Raw genomic sequence first — 15,765 nt, 5'->3', positions numbered from 1 at the left:
ATAGTTTCCATACTGACTACATACATTTTGTTGCGAGGCTGCTGCTCCCATACACGTGGGCTATGATGGGAACTTGTGAGCTGGTTGTTATAATACACAGAGGTCTTTCCCACTTGCATCATGCTCTGCCCCAATTTATTTTGAAATATTTGCTTCTGTATTAGAGGATTACTTTTTTGCTACATTCTTCTTACCTGTGAATGCTGCAGAATCCAGCACAGTTTTTCTTTTATGTTCTTGCCTCTGTTTCTGATTCCTTGCAAGTAAATCTAGTCTCTTCTGGCCATTACGTAGGACCCTCATAGAAAGCAGAGGACTATGCCCACTTGGCTAAAAAGTACTACATTTACATATAGGAAAGGTGGGCAGGGCTATATCTCAGGAACAAGAGAAAAAGTTCAGATTCGGGAAAATACTAGGTATTCACACTAGGCATAAAAATACAGATGTATGTACGATAAACCTATGTGCAGGGGATTAGAAAAAATGGCAATTTTTAAAATCTAAAAATGGAGCAGTCTGAGTACGAGCACGTGTGACCGCTGCTCCACTCACGGTCTATAGTAGTGGTCGCACATGCTCATTATCTCTTCACTCACTGTCTATGTGGTGGTCGCACATGCTCAATGGTCGCACATGCTCAATGGTCACACATGCTCAATTACCGCTCCACTCGCTGTCTATAGGAGGGGTGGTCACACATGCTCAACTACCGCTCCACTCGCTGTCTATAGGAGGGGTGGTCGCACATGCTCAACTACCGCTCCACTCGCTGTCTATAGGAGGGGTGGTCGCACATGCTCAACTACCGCTCCACTCGCTGTCTATAGGAGGGGTGGTCGCACATGCTCAATTACCGCTCCACTCACTGTCTATAGGAGGGGTGGTCTCACATGCTCAATTACCGCTCCACTCGCTGTCTATAGGAGGGGTGGTCGCACATGCTCAACTACCGCTCCACTCGCTGTCTATAGGAGGGGTGGTCGCACATGCTCAACTACCGCTCCACTCGCTGTCTATAGGAGGGGTGGTCGCACATGCTCAATTACCGCTCCACTCACTGTCTATAGGAGGGGTGGTCTCACATGCTCAATTACCGCTCCACTCGCTGTCTATAGGAGGGGTGGTCTCACATGCTCAATTACCGCTCCACTCGCTGTCTATAGGAGGGGTGGTCTCACATGCTCAACTGCCGCTCCACTCGCTGTCTATAGGAGGGGTGGTCTCACATGCTCAACTACTGCTCCATTCGCGGTCTATAGGAAGGGTGGTCGCACATGCTCACTACCGCTCCAAGCTCACAAGGGACTTTGGCCCCCGATTCTCAGAATTAGTAGGGGACACGAAGAATATCAGCAATGGGTGATGAGTGTTTATGCGGCGATCTGTTTAAGTAAATTGCAATTAGTTTTGACGCTTCCACTTACTACATAGAGTGGTAATATATATCCTGAGGGTTTTGCTCCCGTACTTGGTCTTTATTTTTCTCCGTCCATGACTCTTGTGATCATTGTTCTTCGTGGCCGCGTTCTTCTTACCTCACCAAGTAGAAGCTTCCTTGAATTGTGCCACATCTTGATGCACGACCTCACCTGCTTCCTTACAGATGACATGAATAGGAAACTGCTCCATGAGAGATGTGAATATCATAATCTCCCTGCCAGTGATTAAAGGCATATCCCTATTCAGCCGAGCGGTCGCTATAGTATGACGGAAGCGGCCATCTTGATCAGCGTTTCCTGTTGGAACCGGCTAAGAATTTTGTTGAAGTCCGAGCAGAAATTTGCTTTATAGAACCAGGTGTATATTTACGTGCTACTCCGCATGATTTGGGGCCATCGGGCCAACCTATGAAGGTTTGTTGGCCAAACCTTCCAATCATCTTGGGTGAAGGAGTCGCTTCCCATTCTTCATTTTGTTGGTGGTTCATCCCTCTGGTCAGACGACCACCATTCACACATTGATGGTCTGTCAGCACACAATGACTGTTCAAACCAAGCACAAGCACTCGGTGCACCCTTGGGGTGGCTGATCAGTTTAGCCACCTTTTCCACCTACGTGACTGCCATCATTATCTGTCCCCCTCTGACTTGTATAAAGTCATCTGTCATGGAAAAGAAGATGGAGATGGATGCAAACGAAGTAGATGGGAAGGTATATTTAACTGCACTGAGTGTTGGTGATTGGTTTGAACAGTCATTTTGTGCTGATTTCCTCAATGGATAGGTCATCAGTGTATTCCTGGAAACCTCAATCTACTTCATAGCGGAATGTTACCCCTATGATGGCAGCAAGAAGGTATAATCTATGGTGACCCTTCTTGAGTAGACGTCCCCTTAGCATCAGTTGGGGCAGATTTTCCATGGTCACCTTGGCCGATCGGCTGTGGACTTTCTGCAGCCTGTATTCATGAGCTCCTCAGTGACTTCTGTAGATATTTAGGCCTTTTTATAGGGCTGTGTATTGAGGTAAGGGGCTTCTGAAATCCCTGAAATTTTATGTCCATTGAAGTTGTTGGAAGACCATCTAATATGTGGTTGCATGAAGCTGGACAATGTACGAGTGGTCTTTACAGTGGCTTCTGCCTTGGAGGACAACTATTAAATATTGAACCTCATGGCGATGTCCACCTGCCCTCGTCTACCCATGTGCTGTGAGTACGAGGGTCCATTTATGTATCCTGTATGGGGGAAACTGATGAAGTTTTGGTCAGCGCTCCATGTGTCAGTCAGGGATGAGATTCCTGGTTTCATCCATCTTTATGACCATACTTGGTGATCTCTCGGTGCTCCTTTAGTCATCTTCTAGGTGTGCTCCGACCTTACAGGTGGAGTCTCTGGTTCTGGGCAGGTTTCTGTTTATGCAGATCTGTAATGAGTCTTGCACAAGCATTAAATATAATGTATGTAGCAGTCACGAGGGGAAAAAAAGCAAAAAATAGGAGGCAGTAAATAAAAAGGAGTGGTTTAATTTTTGGCAATTATCAGCTTTAGATTTTAACACTTGTGTAAAGTTTCTGTTCCTGTGTGGGAAGAACATTACTCATTAGTCAGATGCAGAGAGCAGTCAGTCATACCGTCAGTGTCACCGTACGGACACGCTGGCTCTACCCGGTGCCGCCTCGCCATAGACGACGTATAGACCTGGCCTTTGGCAATGCTTGTTCGCTCTGAACCTTGGCACACGTTTGGTTGGCAGGTGAGTCACTCTCACTCTTCGGTTATATTTATTAGGCATCTGAAGTCATAGGGCAGGACACGGGACGCCAGGTAGATTTTATATGATCACTGCTGACATCCAACTTTTCTGCTGGGGTCAAGATAAATCCGATCTATTAAATAAGTGATGAGTGGTGATACCTCCATGTCACTCACTTTCTACTAAATTCTGGGTGGTTTTGTCTCATGTTCCCTAATTTTTGCATTCTGCTATTTTTGTCAGGAACATCTCATGAACGTTTGGGTCTTCGATTCTTCCAGACATCTTGCATGTTGTTTTGACAAAGGGTTGGTGATGAGCCACTTCTGGAACTGCTATCTTTTTAGGGAAACCTATCCTGTGCTAGTTTGTGACCGGAGATCCCAGGGAACCATAAAATAGTCTCCATAGATGGAAAATTGTCCAAGGATCTCATAGAAAATTTAGAGAATTGAGGAGGGGAAAACTCAACCAAACTTGCTGATTTCAGTGGTACCTGGAAACTAATGTGTGTGGGGGGTGTTATGGATCTTCCCACCCATTAGAAGATGTTGGAGGTGAGAATGATAAAGTATGTTGGGTTTTAACAGATCCTAAATCTGTGGGGGTAAGCCGCCAACAAAGGTGCCTGCTAGTGGCTTATTCCCCATGCATGCCCACTTGACCGAGTATCTTTATAATGGGGGGGTGAGTGTTAGTGTGATCCTCTTACAGTTTCAAAGCTTTTTAGAAATGGTACCAAAGAGTTACTGCCAGTTGGGCAAATTATCGGCCACCTACCCTGTAGGTCCAACTGTTAAGCCCCCCCACTTATCCATAGAATGGAGCTGTAAAATGCCCCTTTAGAGTGTACCAGTGGCCGCACTTTACTTCCAGACGTCCCATAGACAACAGGAATTTAGGACCTAGTCCTCGGGATAGGTGAAGCTGCCATTTGGCGGACCCCCAGCGATCAACAAATTTTCACCTATGCTGTGTCTAAATAACTTTTGAAGTTGGGACACTCCATTTTAAACTCTAGTTATTTCTTCTTTTTCCCTATTAGCAGATCGTAATCTCAACCATAAGGTCGGTAAACTGGGAACGTTCTGGGGATGCTTTATATGCATAATGTAAGTAACATAACCTTGTATTTTTACACTCCGGTTTCCCTAACGCTGTGACTGACCTACATATCACTTACAGAAATAATAGTCTAATTGTAATCAGGTGACATTATGCTCCACGGCGGAGGGTAGCGCTTTATGTGAGCGATATTCATGACCTGCTGGAGAAGTCTACCTCTGTCCAAAGTACATTGGAATCAACTCCTTGGAACCAGCTGCTAAATTTTTTTTATGGATTTTCCAGAAATGTAGTCTTTTGTAGAGAGGGATGTGAGGCCGTTAGATGGAAATGTGCGTCACTGGATTATGGCTTTGTTTCACCTCTTGAATTAAAGCTCCAATTTTGTGCTTTTTATGTAGTTTCTGGACTCAGAAGAGTTTTAGGCCAAACTTAACCATAGGGACTAAATCAGTATAGGCATGTCTGAGGTTGGCGGGAACACCTTCATATTTGAGAAGGACTTGAGACCACATGGAGGTGGAGATGTTATGAATGTGACCAATCCACAGGCTAGGTGATAATGTGTTGATCGTGAGGGTCCTGCCCCATGTAGCCCACCGATCCTGAGAGCGAGGCTCTGGAGTCTCCCATTTGAGTGGCATAAAGGTCGAACATTTGCACCATTCATGGTCTCTCGGACCACAGGAGTGCAGCACCAGTACACCTTTGATCTGTCCAGCTCCTGACCCCCTCTTCCCCATACATATGCATGCTCAGTTTCACTGAGCGTGCATGTGTTATCTGTGCAGGGTGGGGGTTGAGTAAGCTGTAGTCGACTTCTGATGCCAGCATACCTCCACGGAGATCAAAAAGATCAGTATTGAAATTCAACATGTCTGGTCCTTCTCTCCACCGACATCCTTTGTGTGGAGGCCCCCTCCCCGGGGTCTGGTTCAGCCATCTTTTCTTCTAAGAATGGGATCACTATAGAATAGAATAGTGTCACTGATTTCCATGGGGTTTGTTCATCCCTGAGGATATAATCCATGAAATGACTATACTTGCATCACTTTTCTTGTAGGTTTGATGATTTGTCTCCTGGTTTTACTATTCAGCTTTTACTATAAAGTTCTGTTCCTCAACACTTTACAGATATCTATTTTTTTTTCTCCCTTTTCAGTGAACCATTTTGGTGTGTTTAGCTATGTGTCTATGGAATTAGGATTAATACTGAATGATACGAGGGTGCAGGAATGTTCCCCTCATGCCGGAGAGACAATGGGACAATAGTGTTTCCAGACAGGACGATTATTCATACCCACCTAGTAATTCTTAGATAATTTATGTCCGTGCTGGAGATTGTTGTGGGGTTGTGCCATTATTGTCCTGTGTAACTGAGTTCTCAAGGTGCGCTAATCACAGGAAAAGGGGTTAGACAAGCAAGCGTTGGATTCTGGGAAACGTGGTGGCCTAGTTGTTGGCAGTGCTGGAGTCAAATCCCACCAAGGAGTTTGTTCTCCCCATTTTTGCTTATATTTCCGTGTCACATTCTCGCTTTCATTCCATACACTGTCTATAGTAGTGGTTGCACATACTCACTATGCAGCACGGTGGCTCAGTGGTTAGCACTGTTGCTTTGCAGCGCTGGGGTCCTGGGTTCAAATCCCACCAAGGACAACATCTGCAAGGAGTTTGTATGTTCTCCCCGTATTTGCGTGGGTTTCCCACGGGTTCTCAGGTTTCCTCCCACACCCCAAAGACAAACTGATAGGGAATCTAGATTCCACCTTCATCCGCAAACCTTGGCACCTATAGAAGGTCGTATACATTCTGAAAATCGGTGCATTTGTATGGTTGTCACTGTTGTGATTTTTAGGAGCTGGTTGCCATCCTGTGTCTTTAGGGTGGTGGTCACATTTACAAAAGCATGGTCAGTGCCGCGCCGGACTACGGCTTGTACGTTTCATTGCAATTCAGAACTATTGAAGCTAATTTGTGTGGTGGACCAGAGGTGGTGGCGATTTAGGACGACGGCCGCTCTGCATTTACTAATGTTTTTAATTAGCCGTGTAACCTGGGCGTCAGAATTTCAGGACTGGCCTGTGCTCTTCTATAAGGCGTAGACATGGCTGTGAAGAACGCCGGACGCCTCCCATCAGTACACGACTCGTCTCTCAATGGCTTTAATGTTTTTATTGAGTCTCCAGTCCTAATAAACCATCATCTACTCATCTGCAGATGTAATTGCAAATGTCGCCTTCTGATCTTTTCTGTTAATTAAATTGACTCTATTAAAAATGACATTTGTTAACTCCACTCCATACATAAGACCTATGATTGACAGGCGAACCCTTTACGGAAAGCACGTGGCTTAAATTATGAGGGCAGCACCGTATGTTGGTGTTACTTTTATGATTTTTTTCTTTTTTATGTAATTTATCATTTTTTGCCACCGATATCTGCAGACTGTAGAGAACACTGTCTGTAATGGGACCTGCTTGCTTATTTGTAGGTGGTAGATGATCCTTTACCTCTTGAGCTCCTGTTCGGATTCACAGATTGCACCAATGATCTGTCCGCTCCTGAGACTAATGATCTATTCCCCCGCTACAGATTTTCTGCAGACATTTCCAGTACAAGTGAATGGGGTTGTTTTTGCAGCGTGTGCTTGGATTTCTGCAAGTTGCATTCAGATGAATGGGATAGTGGCAGAAATGTCTGCAGCAAGTCTGCATGGTAACATCATCTAATGTATTGTGGAGTAAGGATATGTTCACACGGTGCATTTTTTTTTCTCACGAAAACGCAGCATTTTAATGTTCTAGCAGAGTGAATGAGATTCCTGAAATCTCATGCCCATGTTGCTTTTTTTTTTTTTTTTTTCCCCCCTCTGCAGATTTTGTGACTTGGGCATGTCAATTCTTCCAGCACTTTTCACCCATTCTAGTAAATGGGGAACAACATATCACAACCATGGCAAACTCTTGTTTTTTATGCCGCGTTTTTGATGCAGAAATGTCTGCAGGAAATGCTTAACGCGTGCATAGCTGATGGGCTGCAGCCTTCACAGTTGCATTCAATGGAAGTGTGAACGCTGCGGCTAATCAGCGGCTGGAAGACAGCAGCGGCGCTGGTCAGGGAGGTGAGTATATATCATTTTTGGAGAAATTTACCTGTTAAGAAGAATGGACATTCCCTTTAATATCAGCCGAGGTCCTAAGGAGCGGGGACCCCCTCTGACATATTCCCTAATAGGGCTTGTGCACAGTGGGGGTCTTGTTGACTCTAACCCCCTCCCCAGTTCTAGGACCACCATGTCCTTCCGAATTCTCCAGCACATGCCTTTCATGTAGACACTTGTTTTAGGCTTGGTTCATGGTACGTCCGTCCGGGATGATGGCTTCTCCTGGTGCTTGAGCGCGAGTCCTTACATCTGAATAACGATGACCAGGACCCAACCAATCCTCTTGGATTTCCCATATGGGGTTTCTAAATCCATCCCGATGATTCTTCCGGGAATCCTACAGGAGGTGGAAGTGTTTTGTCAGCCATAACTACAGAGATGCACTCGAGAGCATTGTTCTCGGGACGTCTCACAGTTCACCAAGTCTCCTGTTCAGAAGGTCTAACCAGAATATGTAAATTGTGGTCGACCTTGAAAGGAAACATCTGGTTTTACAAAACCACCAAGTGCTCAGAATAAGCCCTTTTGTTAGTTTCATCACTTACGAACTTCCGCTCTCCAGCCTGTGTGGTGGACAGATGAACTGTTTTATGGTGCAGTCAATTCTTATAACCATTGTCCTAGCGGAAAAAGTGACCATGTCCAACAGTCCTGTATATTAAGGACGGGCCCAGTTCATGCACACTGTCTATCGACATGTACAGACCCTCACTGTGAGGACTCTACAGTAGCCGTTTCCAGTGCTCGAAAGGTTACATAGGTTGTCCATTAGCACCTACTCACGGGATTGATGGTAAATGAAGGTGGCCAAAAGTTGCCTATGTGAATGGAGCTTGAATGAGCATTGTTGAATGGAGAAAAAAATACCCCACAAGAAAACCGCAGTAGAAAAGACTATCCAAATACGCTAGAAAAATGGCATGTAGCCTAAAACATTGAACGAGCACCCCGAAAACAACCAAAAAAGGTACTTCAGGACAAAAACCACCAACCTGTCCTGGAGCCTCTTGCTCACAGGAGAACCTGCTGCGTTTCCCGAGAGAAAGATGTTGTGTGCACATACCGAAGATCCGACATGCTGGAGATTTAAAAAATCCGCACCACACCTCTATTTCTACCGACATTTTCAGCAACATGTAGATAAGGTTTTGTTGGATCTCCTCTACGTTGCAGTTACTGTTATGTTGTGGATTTTCTGTATGTAAATCCATGTGAGAAAAACATGTTAAGTTCTTTTGTGACCAAAAGTGCAGTGTTGTCCTGAATATCTGTGTGAACATGAATTTAGTTAAAGAGCCCAATAATGTTGTGTTGGTTTATAGTCCAATAACCAGTTGACTGGTTCCCTTTAACAGAATGTGCCAGAGGGTTACAATTCCCCTGCAGCACCCATACATGCACTGCTTCTCTGCCTGGTCTGAACACGGGGCATTTACAGTTTTATTTTTTTTTTATTTATTTTTTTAATATTCTCCATTGAATGTTCAGAAGTTTCCCAAACCCAGAGGTTCGTGGAAAGTAAAAGCCATCTCCACATCGTGACACTGCCTGGTTCACATTACATGTGTCTGTACAAATACATAGTTTGCACGGCTGAGATTTTTGCCGTGACATCAGCTGGAGACCACGTTGGTGAATGAGCTTAGAGGTCGCTTTGGGTGATGCCAAAAAAAAAACAACTCGACACGGTCACATACTCATCTGCCCTGTGAGGGTGCCACGTTGAGCCGGTGAAGCCCATTTGCTTGTGTATTGCCATGTTTTCTAGAAGCAGGTGCTTTGGGCACAACATGTTGGACACCATTGATTCCTGGCATTGCACCCTGTACCCGCTGCCAACTGGCCGAGAGCGGGCACGGACCTGATGTTCCTGAGTCACTGGGGGATTGTGCCGGACTTGGAGGGGTCCGAGCATCTTTCTTTCCTGCAGCGCATTCATTGAGAATCTGACAGCAGTTCACAAATAAATGTTCTTGGCAGCGGAGGGTGGAATATGCTAAAATAGAGATCTATTGAGTTTATTACTATTCTCACCATCTGCTCCTTTTTTTTTTTTTTTCCTTTCCCAAACTTGTGACTGTCTGTAGCGGCGCTTATTCTGCCGCCTCGGGAAGCCGCCCGCTGGGGTTAAAGCGGTAGGACATCAGTATGGGAATTGGAGGGGTGGGGGGCAATTTGCAAGTCTGAGCTGTGGGATAAGAATCCACATTCAGAGGTGACGGCACATTGTGAGCTGCAGCTCTGAAGCTCCAGGGGGCGACTGCTTGGGAGAAGGTGCTATGCAAAATGGGCTCCAAGTAATCCAGCTTCTGTCATCCCCTGTGAAGTGCGAGGGGCAGAAGAGGCCGATACCCCCCCAGTCCTTATACAAGAGGGGACACCACCGGTATGATGCTCCAGGGACAAGGGAGACCCTCTAAAACATTCAGGCCAGACATTATTCTTTTTTTCTGCAGGTCTCTCCACTAAAATATGCAAAAGCCGTCTGCTCTGAATATTGCGGTTTTTGCTGCCTTTTTTTTTTTTTTACATTTTTTTTTTTAATACGGGCTCCCTATAGAACCCTATAGGGAAATAACGGACAAAAAAACCTGCATCACCTTTAAATTCACAGTGGGTGTGAGATTTCATAAAATAACATCCACTTTGCTTGAACTGTTAAATGCAGATTTTCCACACACAAAGGTTGTTTTTTTTCTACCCTTTCTGAAAGCAGCATGATGTAGAGACCCTGATTCCAGCAATGTGTCACTTACTGAGCTGCTTCCTGTCATTTTTGATAAATTTCTGCTTTTCTCTGCTGCAGATCCAGCAGTTCTCTGAGCGCTGTATAACCGCGCCCATAGCACAGACAGCTTTCTGTGTACACTGCATAGGCAGAAAGCTGCCAATCAGTGGTGGGGGCGGAGCTCATGAATATTCTGCAGAAAAATGCAATACAAAGTGATCAAAACATATGTATCCTAAAAAAGTTTATATAATGTCAGGTCATCTTAGAAAAATCGTGCCCTTTATAGTTCAGAAGAAAGGGGTCTCACCATAGCGATTAAAAAAAAAAATATATTTAATATAAATATATATTTATTTTATATTTTTTAACTATTAAATAAACCATATATATTTGGTGTTTTTCTTGTTCTTTCAGTGTTGGAGTTGCCCCCCCCTCCTCATTTCAAGCTCCTGGAATTTTCTTGAACCTGAAGATTCTGCAGCGGGGAGAGGCTGTGCTAGAATTGTGCGCTGAGCAATAAAAGACCGGTGTACTATTTAGCAGTGGTCTGGTGTTTTGCAGAGTTACAGCTCCCAGCATGCTGGGAGTTGTAGTTTTGGGGCTTTGCGGTTGAAAATATCAAAAAAGATTAAGGTGAATGTTACATGTAGGGATTGCGGAGGCGGCGATGTTTCCATAATACGCCCGCTGGCCGCCTTCCTCCGGAGCTTTTGTGCTTTTTCGGGATTGTTTGTGTACTGAAGTCATAAATTAACTAATTTGAGCCCTGGAAATGAATAGCTTGTAATTGAGGAACCATTTGCTCTACCGTGTTATTAAAATGCAGATTTTCTTTCTTCTGCCTCGGTGATTTGTAGATTCTTCTGGAGCAGGAATTCTTCCCGGGCTTCTCTGATCGGTCCTGGCCGCCTTCTGCCATCATTATTCGCAGGCGGGTTATACATGTATGATCTGTGCACACATCACTCTCCAGCTCTGGATAAATCTGTCACTTGTTTTGATTTGGATGGGAACGGCCAACCATTTAATGTGTGTATGGGTGGGGGGGGGCACATGCACGCTCGGCCGATCATAGTATTTAAGGGGGTTAATAGAGAGCAGTCAGCCGATCAAGGGGTCCGCCAACCTTATGTATGAGACCCTTAAATGGCACCAGGAGGAACTTGCAACCACTTTGTTCATCTTCCTTGTAGACATGGCTGGGGAGCAGGGAATCTGGTTTGAGCCCCCTCAGAAGCATCGAATATCTATGGTGAAGCCCCCACAATGACCCAAAGGCCAATATTTGCCAGTCATTTTAATCTGGGCAGAGCTGCATTATAAGAAGTTGTTACATTTCACCAAACTACAGTTAAGTTTTACTAAACTTTTGTAAGAATTAACAAAACAAACTGCACTTTCTTGCCCTCCCCTGCCCCATTGTTCTCTGTCTGTTTAGCTGCAGTGGTTATGTCACATGGACAGCACTGCAGCCAATCGCAGAGCTCTGCTAATGCACATGTGATGAGCCGCTGAGCTCGCTGATTGGTTGCAGCGGTAACGTTTGTCACTTGTGCAGTGGTGGACATCCTGGGAGGGTTGTAAAGCTCCGGGATTTTTTCTTGCCTGTTGGGTGAAGACTGATGAAAGGAGAAAACCCTCAAAGCCCGGCTATTGTGGACTATGGCCAGGACCATGTTGTAGAGGGGGCGGATTTATGAGAAGCCTCACAACTTCTTGCTAATGTGATGTAAGACTCCAAACATTAGTGACTTGTGGAATTAGGGTTAATACTTGGGTGTGAAGCTGCAAAATGCCCCGGAGGCTTGGACCTTAGATGTCACATACCGCACTATGCATGCAATAGGCCAGGACTAGAGGCACGGCATGGGTCGGAGCAATCAAAGGGGTGATGGGCTTTAAAAAAAAAAAAAAAAAAAAAAAAAGTGCAAAAAATCCAAAGATTGCAAGCCCACTCAGAATGACCCCCAATAAACCTTAACCCTTATACCAAGCATCGCTCTTACAGATGTTTCTTCCCAGCACCCGCTCTTGGAGAACATTATATATCAATGTGCAGTGATCGGCCGGCGTTTCGGTGTCCTTTTCCTTTGATGCCGTGGCCGCTGTTGGCACAGGAGCGCCAGTCATTTATAACCGCCCCAAGTGAGGAAAGCCAAGATCTGCTGGCTGCACCCTTGTTTGCCCGGGTGAAGGTAAATCATCACTCAGGATTGGCTCGCCTATTAACAGTTTATATTTTGCACTGAAATTTGCAGGTCAAATCTATAGAGTATTTATGGGGTATTCCATCTCTGCTTGTTTCCATATCAGAAGGGGGGTGCAGATATCTTGTCTTTAATACCTGTTGCATGATAGGCACTGGTCAGTAGACCTGACGTAACTGATGCAGAAGTGAACGGGGCCGGTATACACGGTGATCTGGGGCTTTATATAATTTCACTTTATACCTAGGATAACATCTAAGGTGACCATTCTTGGACTTTGAATATTGAATGGAGGGGCTGACTTTTCAGCCCCCTTGTTACATATAGGAGATTGTTTTGTAGATGGTGCCACATTGATGGAATGGTCTCAACGTCTGTCAGATCATTTTTGGACCCCCATCGCCTGTGTAAATGGAGCACATGTCTGACCAATGCTCTAGGGAGTAATCAGTCCCCATAGAAGTGAGTGGAGCAGAGGTCTTGGAAGCTTTACAGAACAGATTTTACACAAGGGACTTTTGGTAATGTAGCTTTTGGGTCAATTTGAACGGTCTCCTTAAGAGGCCTTGTAATTGGGGTTCTTTTAAGATTCTTCTCTGACTTAACCTTTTGCAGAGATCCCTGGGACTGTGGTTGTACGGGGGCTTTATGTGTATCTGTCCGGAGTCTCTACTGCTCATGCCCATAGAGCTTGACGGTGTTGTCCAGGACTTGTATATTGTTGGGGTCTTCCAATATTCTCCTGGTGGGGGTGACCCCAGCCATCACCTTTTTGCACCTCCCGCAGCTGCCGGATATACATGGTGTATAGGGCTGGATTCCGGCTCCATTCACTGTGCGGTTGTCGTTCTCTACTACTGTTCCTATTGGAGAGAATGGAAGCTGAGCCGCGGCATCAGAGATAGGGGGGAGCTGTATAAAGCTGATCAGTGGGGCTGCCGGGTGTTGACCCCCCCCCCCCCCCACTGATCCTGGACAACCCCTTTAATACCTGTATTTAACCCACATAAGTATTTGCTGCCCCACAAGACTGCAGATCCTACGGACATGATGGCTGCTGTGTCATATTTTTTGTTAAGATCTGCTTTTCCTTTAAATTAAGCTGAACGACAAACCCAGCTCTGCTACCTCCGCGGTATCCTGGCTGTGAGTGATCCGAATAGTTGTGACTCAGCTGCACCATCCCGCAGCACAGACTTCTCTCTGTGTTTGTAGGATCCTGCGCTCTCTGATTGGTAAAGTGTTTGGCTTTTGCTGCTGCAATCTTCTCGCTGAGTGGCCAGAGTTGGGGAAGAGGAAGGTCTCTGCATCGCTCTCTTGTCTGATGTTCCAGAGTCAGAGATGCTCGCTGCGTGGTAGGGGAAGCATGGCCCAGTTCGGGATACTCGACTGTATGCTCAACCCCAACTGGAAGCTGCTCTGCAACCTGTACTGTGCTTGGGGCAACCAGGTCAGTGTGCGGCGGGTCGGACGGGCATATCCCCCGGCATCGATGACCTTCACGACTGTGTAGGACTGCTGCAGATAGTCATAGTGCTGAATCAGACGAGATGACGGCAGCGCTGTTTACCTGGCCGGGATGGCGGGGACTATGACAATACTTAATGTCACGCATTATTGCTCTTGCATTAGAGCTGCGGTGTAGCCTGCCGTTCTTTTCATCCTTACATTGTAAGGAGTTTCCTATGCAGAGCGCTCGGCGTCCTGCAGTGCTCGCAGTCGATGATTACATGGGGCTCCTCCGAGGTCCATGTTCGGCTGGCGACAGTAGGTGCTCTTCTAGTTTCGGCTAAGCTTGTGTCTCGTGTACGTGGGAAATACTGCAGTCACTAGGAAAATGGATTGTAAGGGGATTTCTAGACAAGGTTTATTGAAAAGTTCAACTTCTATGCTATTTTTTTGTTTCCATTCCTTATTTTCAGAATCTCAACCGAGAAGCTTCTCTTTTATGGAGATTGAGAATGAGGAACGGAAACAAAAAAATATAAAGTTGAACTTTTCAGTAAACCTTGTCTGTGCCTTATCCAGTAGAGCGAGCGAGACTAATGTCCGAGAGGTGGATACAAGTGTATACAACCCAGGTATCCACGCAGGTCACACTGATACAGTGTATACAACCCAGGTATCCACGCAGGTCACACTGATGCAGTGTATACAACCCAGGTATCCACGCAGGTCACACTGATGCAGTGTATACAACCCAGGTATCCACGCAGGTCACACTGATGCAGTGTATACAACCCAGGTATCCACGCAGGTCACACTGATGCAGTGTATACAACCCAGGTATCCATGCAGGTCACACTGATGCAGTGTATACAACCCAGGTATCCACGCAGGTCACACTGATGCAGTGTATACAACCCAGGTATCCACGCAGGTCACACTGATGCAGTGTATACAACCCAGGTATCCACGCAGGTCACACTGATGCAGTGTATACAACCCAGGTATCCACGCAGGTCACACTGATGCAGTGTATACAACCCAGGTATCCATGCAGGTCACACTGATGCAGTGTATACAACCCAGGTATCCACGCAGGTCACACTGATGCAGTGTATACAACCCAGGTATCCACGCAGGTCACACTGATGCAGTGTATACAACCCAGGTATCCACGCAGGTCACACTGATGCAGTGTATACAACCCAGGTATCCACGCAGGTCACACTGATGCAGTGTATACAACCCAGGTATCCACGCAGGTCACATTGATACAGTGTATACAACCCAGGTATCCACGCAGGTCACACTGATGCAGTGTATACAACCCAGGTATCCACGCAGGTCACACTGATGCAGTGTATACAACCCAGGTATCCACGCAGGTCACACTGATGCAGTGTATACAACCCAGGTATCCACGCAGGTCACACTGATGCAGTGTATACAACCCAGGTATCCACGCAGGTCACACTGATGCAGTGTATACAACCCAGGTATCCACGCAGGTCACACTGATGCAGTGTATACAACCCAGGTATCCACGCAGGTCACACTGATGCAGTGTATACAGCCTCCGCTGTTGTGGAGTCCGGACTGGATACACTTGTATCTGTCAGAGTATCAGGTGTACAGGGAGGCGTTTAGTCACCGACCTCAAACCGAGATCTTGGAAAGCAAATTATATTAGGAAGTTACCTGGCTGTTAATTATACAGTAATTACGATTTATTTACATAAAGCTAGAAATCCTGGTAACACTCGGATAATGGGATTACCTTTTATAAGGCTATTTGGATGGGTTTTTTTTTTAACTCTTCATCTGTTCTCATGTCTGTAGGTTACTCATGTTCTTCCATTGATCTGATCAGTGGAAATGAGTTCGCTCATGTAGCCAAAAGTATACACCGAGGGCTTTTGGCTTTTCTCTGGGTATTCTCTAATGTTGCCATA

The 15,765-nt window shown here is 45.7% G+C and overlaps 1 protein-coding gene across 6 annotated transcripts in view; it reads left to right on the top strand.

The window, feature by feature from the left end:
* The window catches only part of ARHGAP21 (Rho GTPase activating protein 21), a 172,308-nt gene that overhangs the window by 11,821 nt on the left and 144,722 nt on the right, over window positions 1-15,765 (top strand). For 4 of the 6 annotated variants that reach the window (XM_073677522.1, XM_073677520.1, XM_073677519.1 and 1 more), the window contains exon 1: window positions 13,675-13,817. The exons of the other annotated variants lie outside the window; for them this stretch is intronic. In XM_073677522.1, the coding sequence (XP_073533623.1) occupies window positions 13,692-13,817 (126 nt within the window). In that variant the 5' untranslated portion in view covers window positions 13,675-13,691. Of the gene's footprint in view, window positions 1-13,674; window positions 13,818-15,765 lie in introns of those variants that run through there. 6 annotated transcript variants of the gene reach the window in all.

The sequence above is a fragment of the Phyllobates terribilis genome, unplaced genomic scaffold, assembly GCF_046119375.1.
Source record: "Phyllobates terribilis strain yellow unplaced genomic scaffold, ASM4611937v1 Scaffold_4__5_contigs__length_816908805, whole genome shotgun sequence".
NCBI lineage: Eukaryota > Metazoa > Chordata > Amphibia > Anura > Dendrobatidae > Phyllobates > Phyllobates terribilis.
The sequence above is the reverse complement of the archived record's forward strand: the minus strand, read 5'-3'. Positions and strand labels throughout refer to the sequence as shown.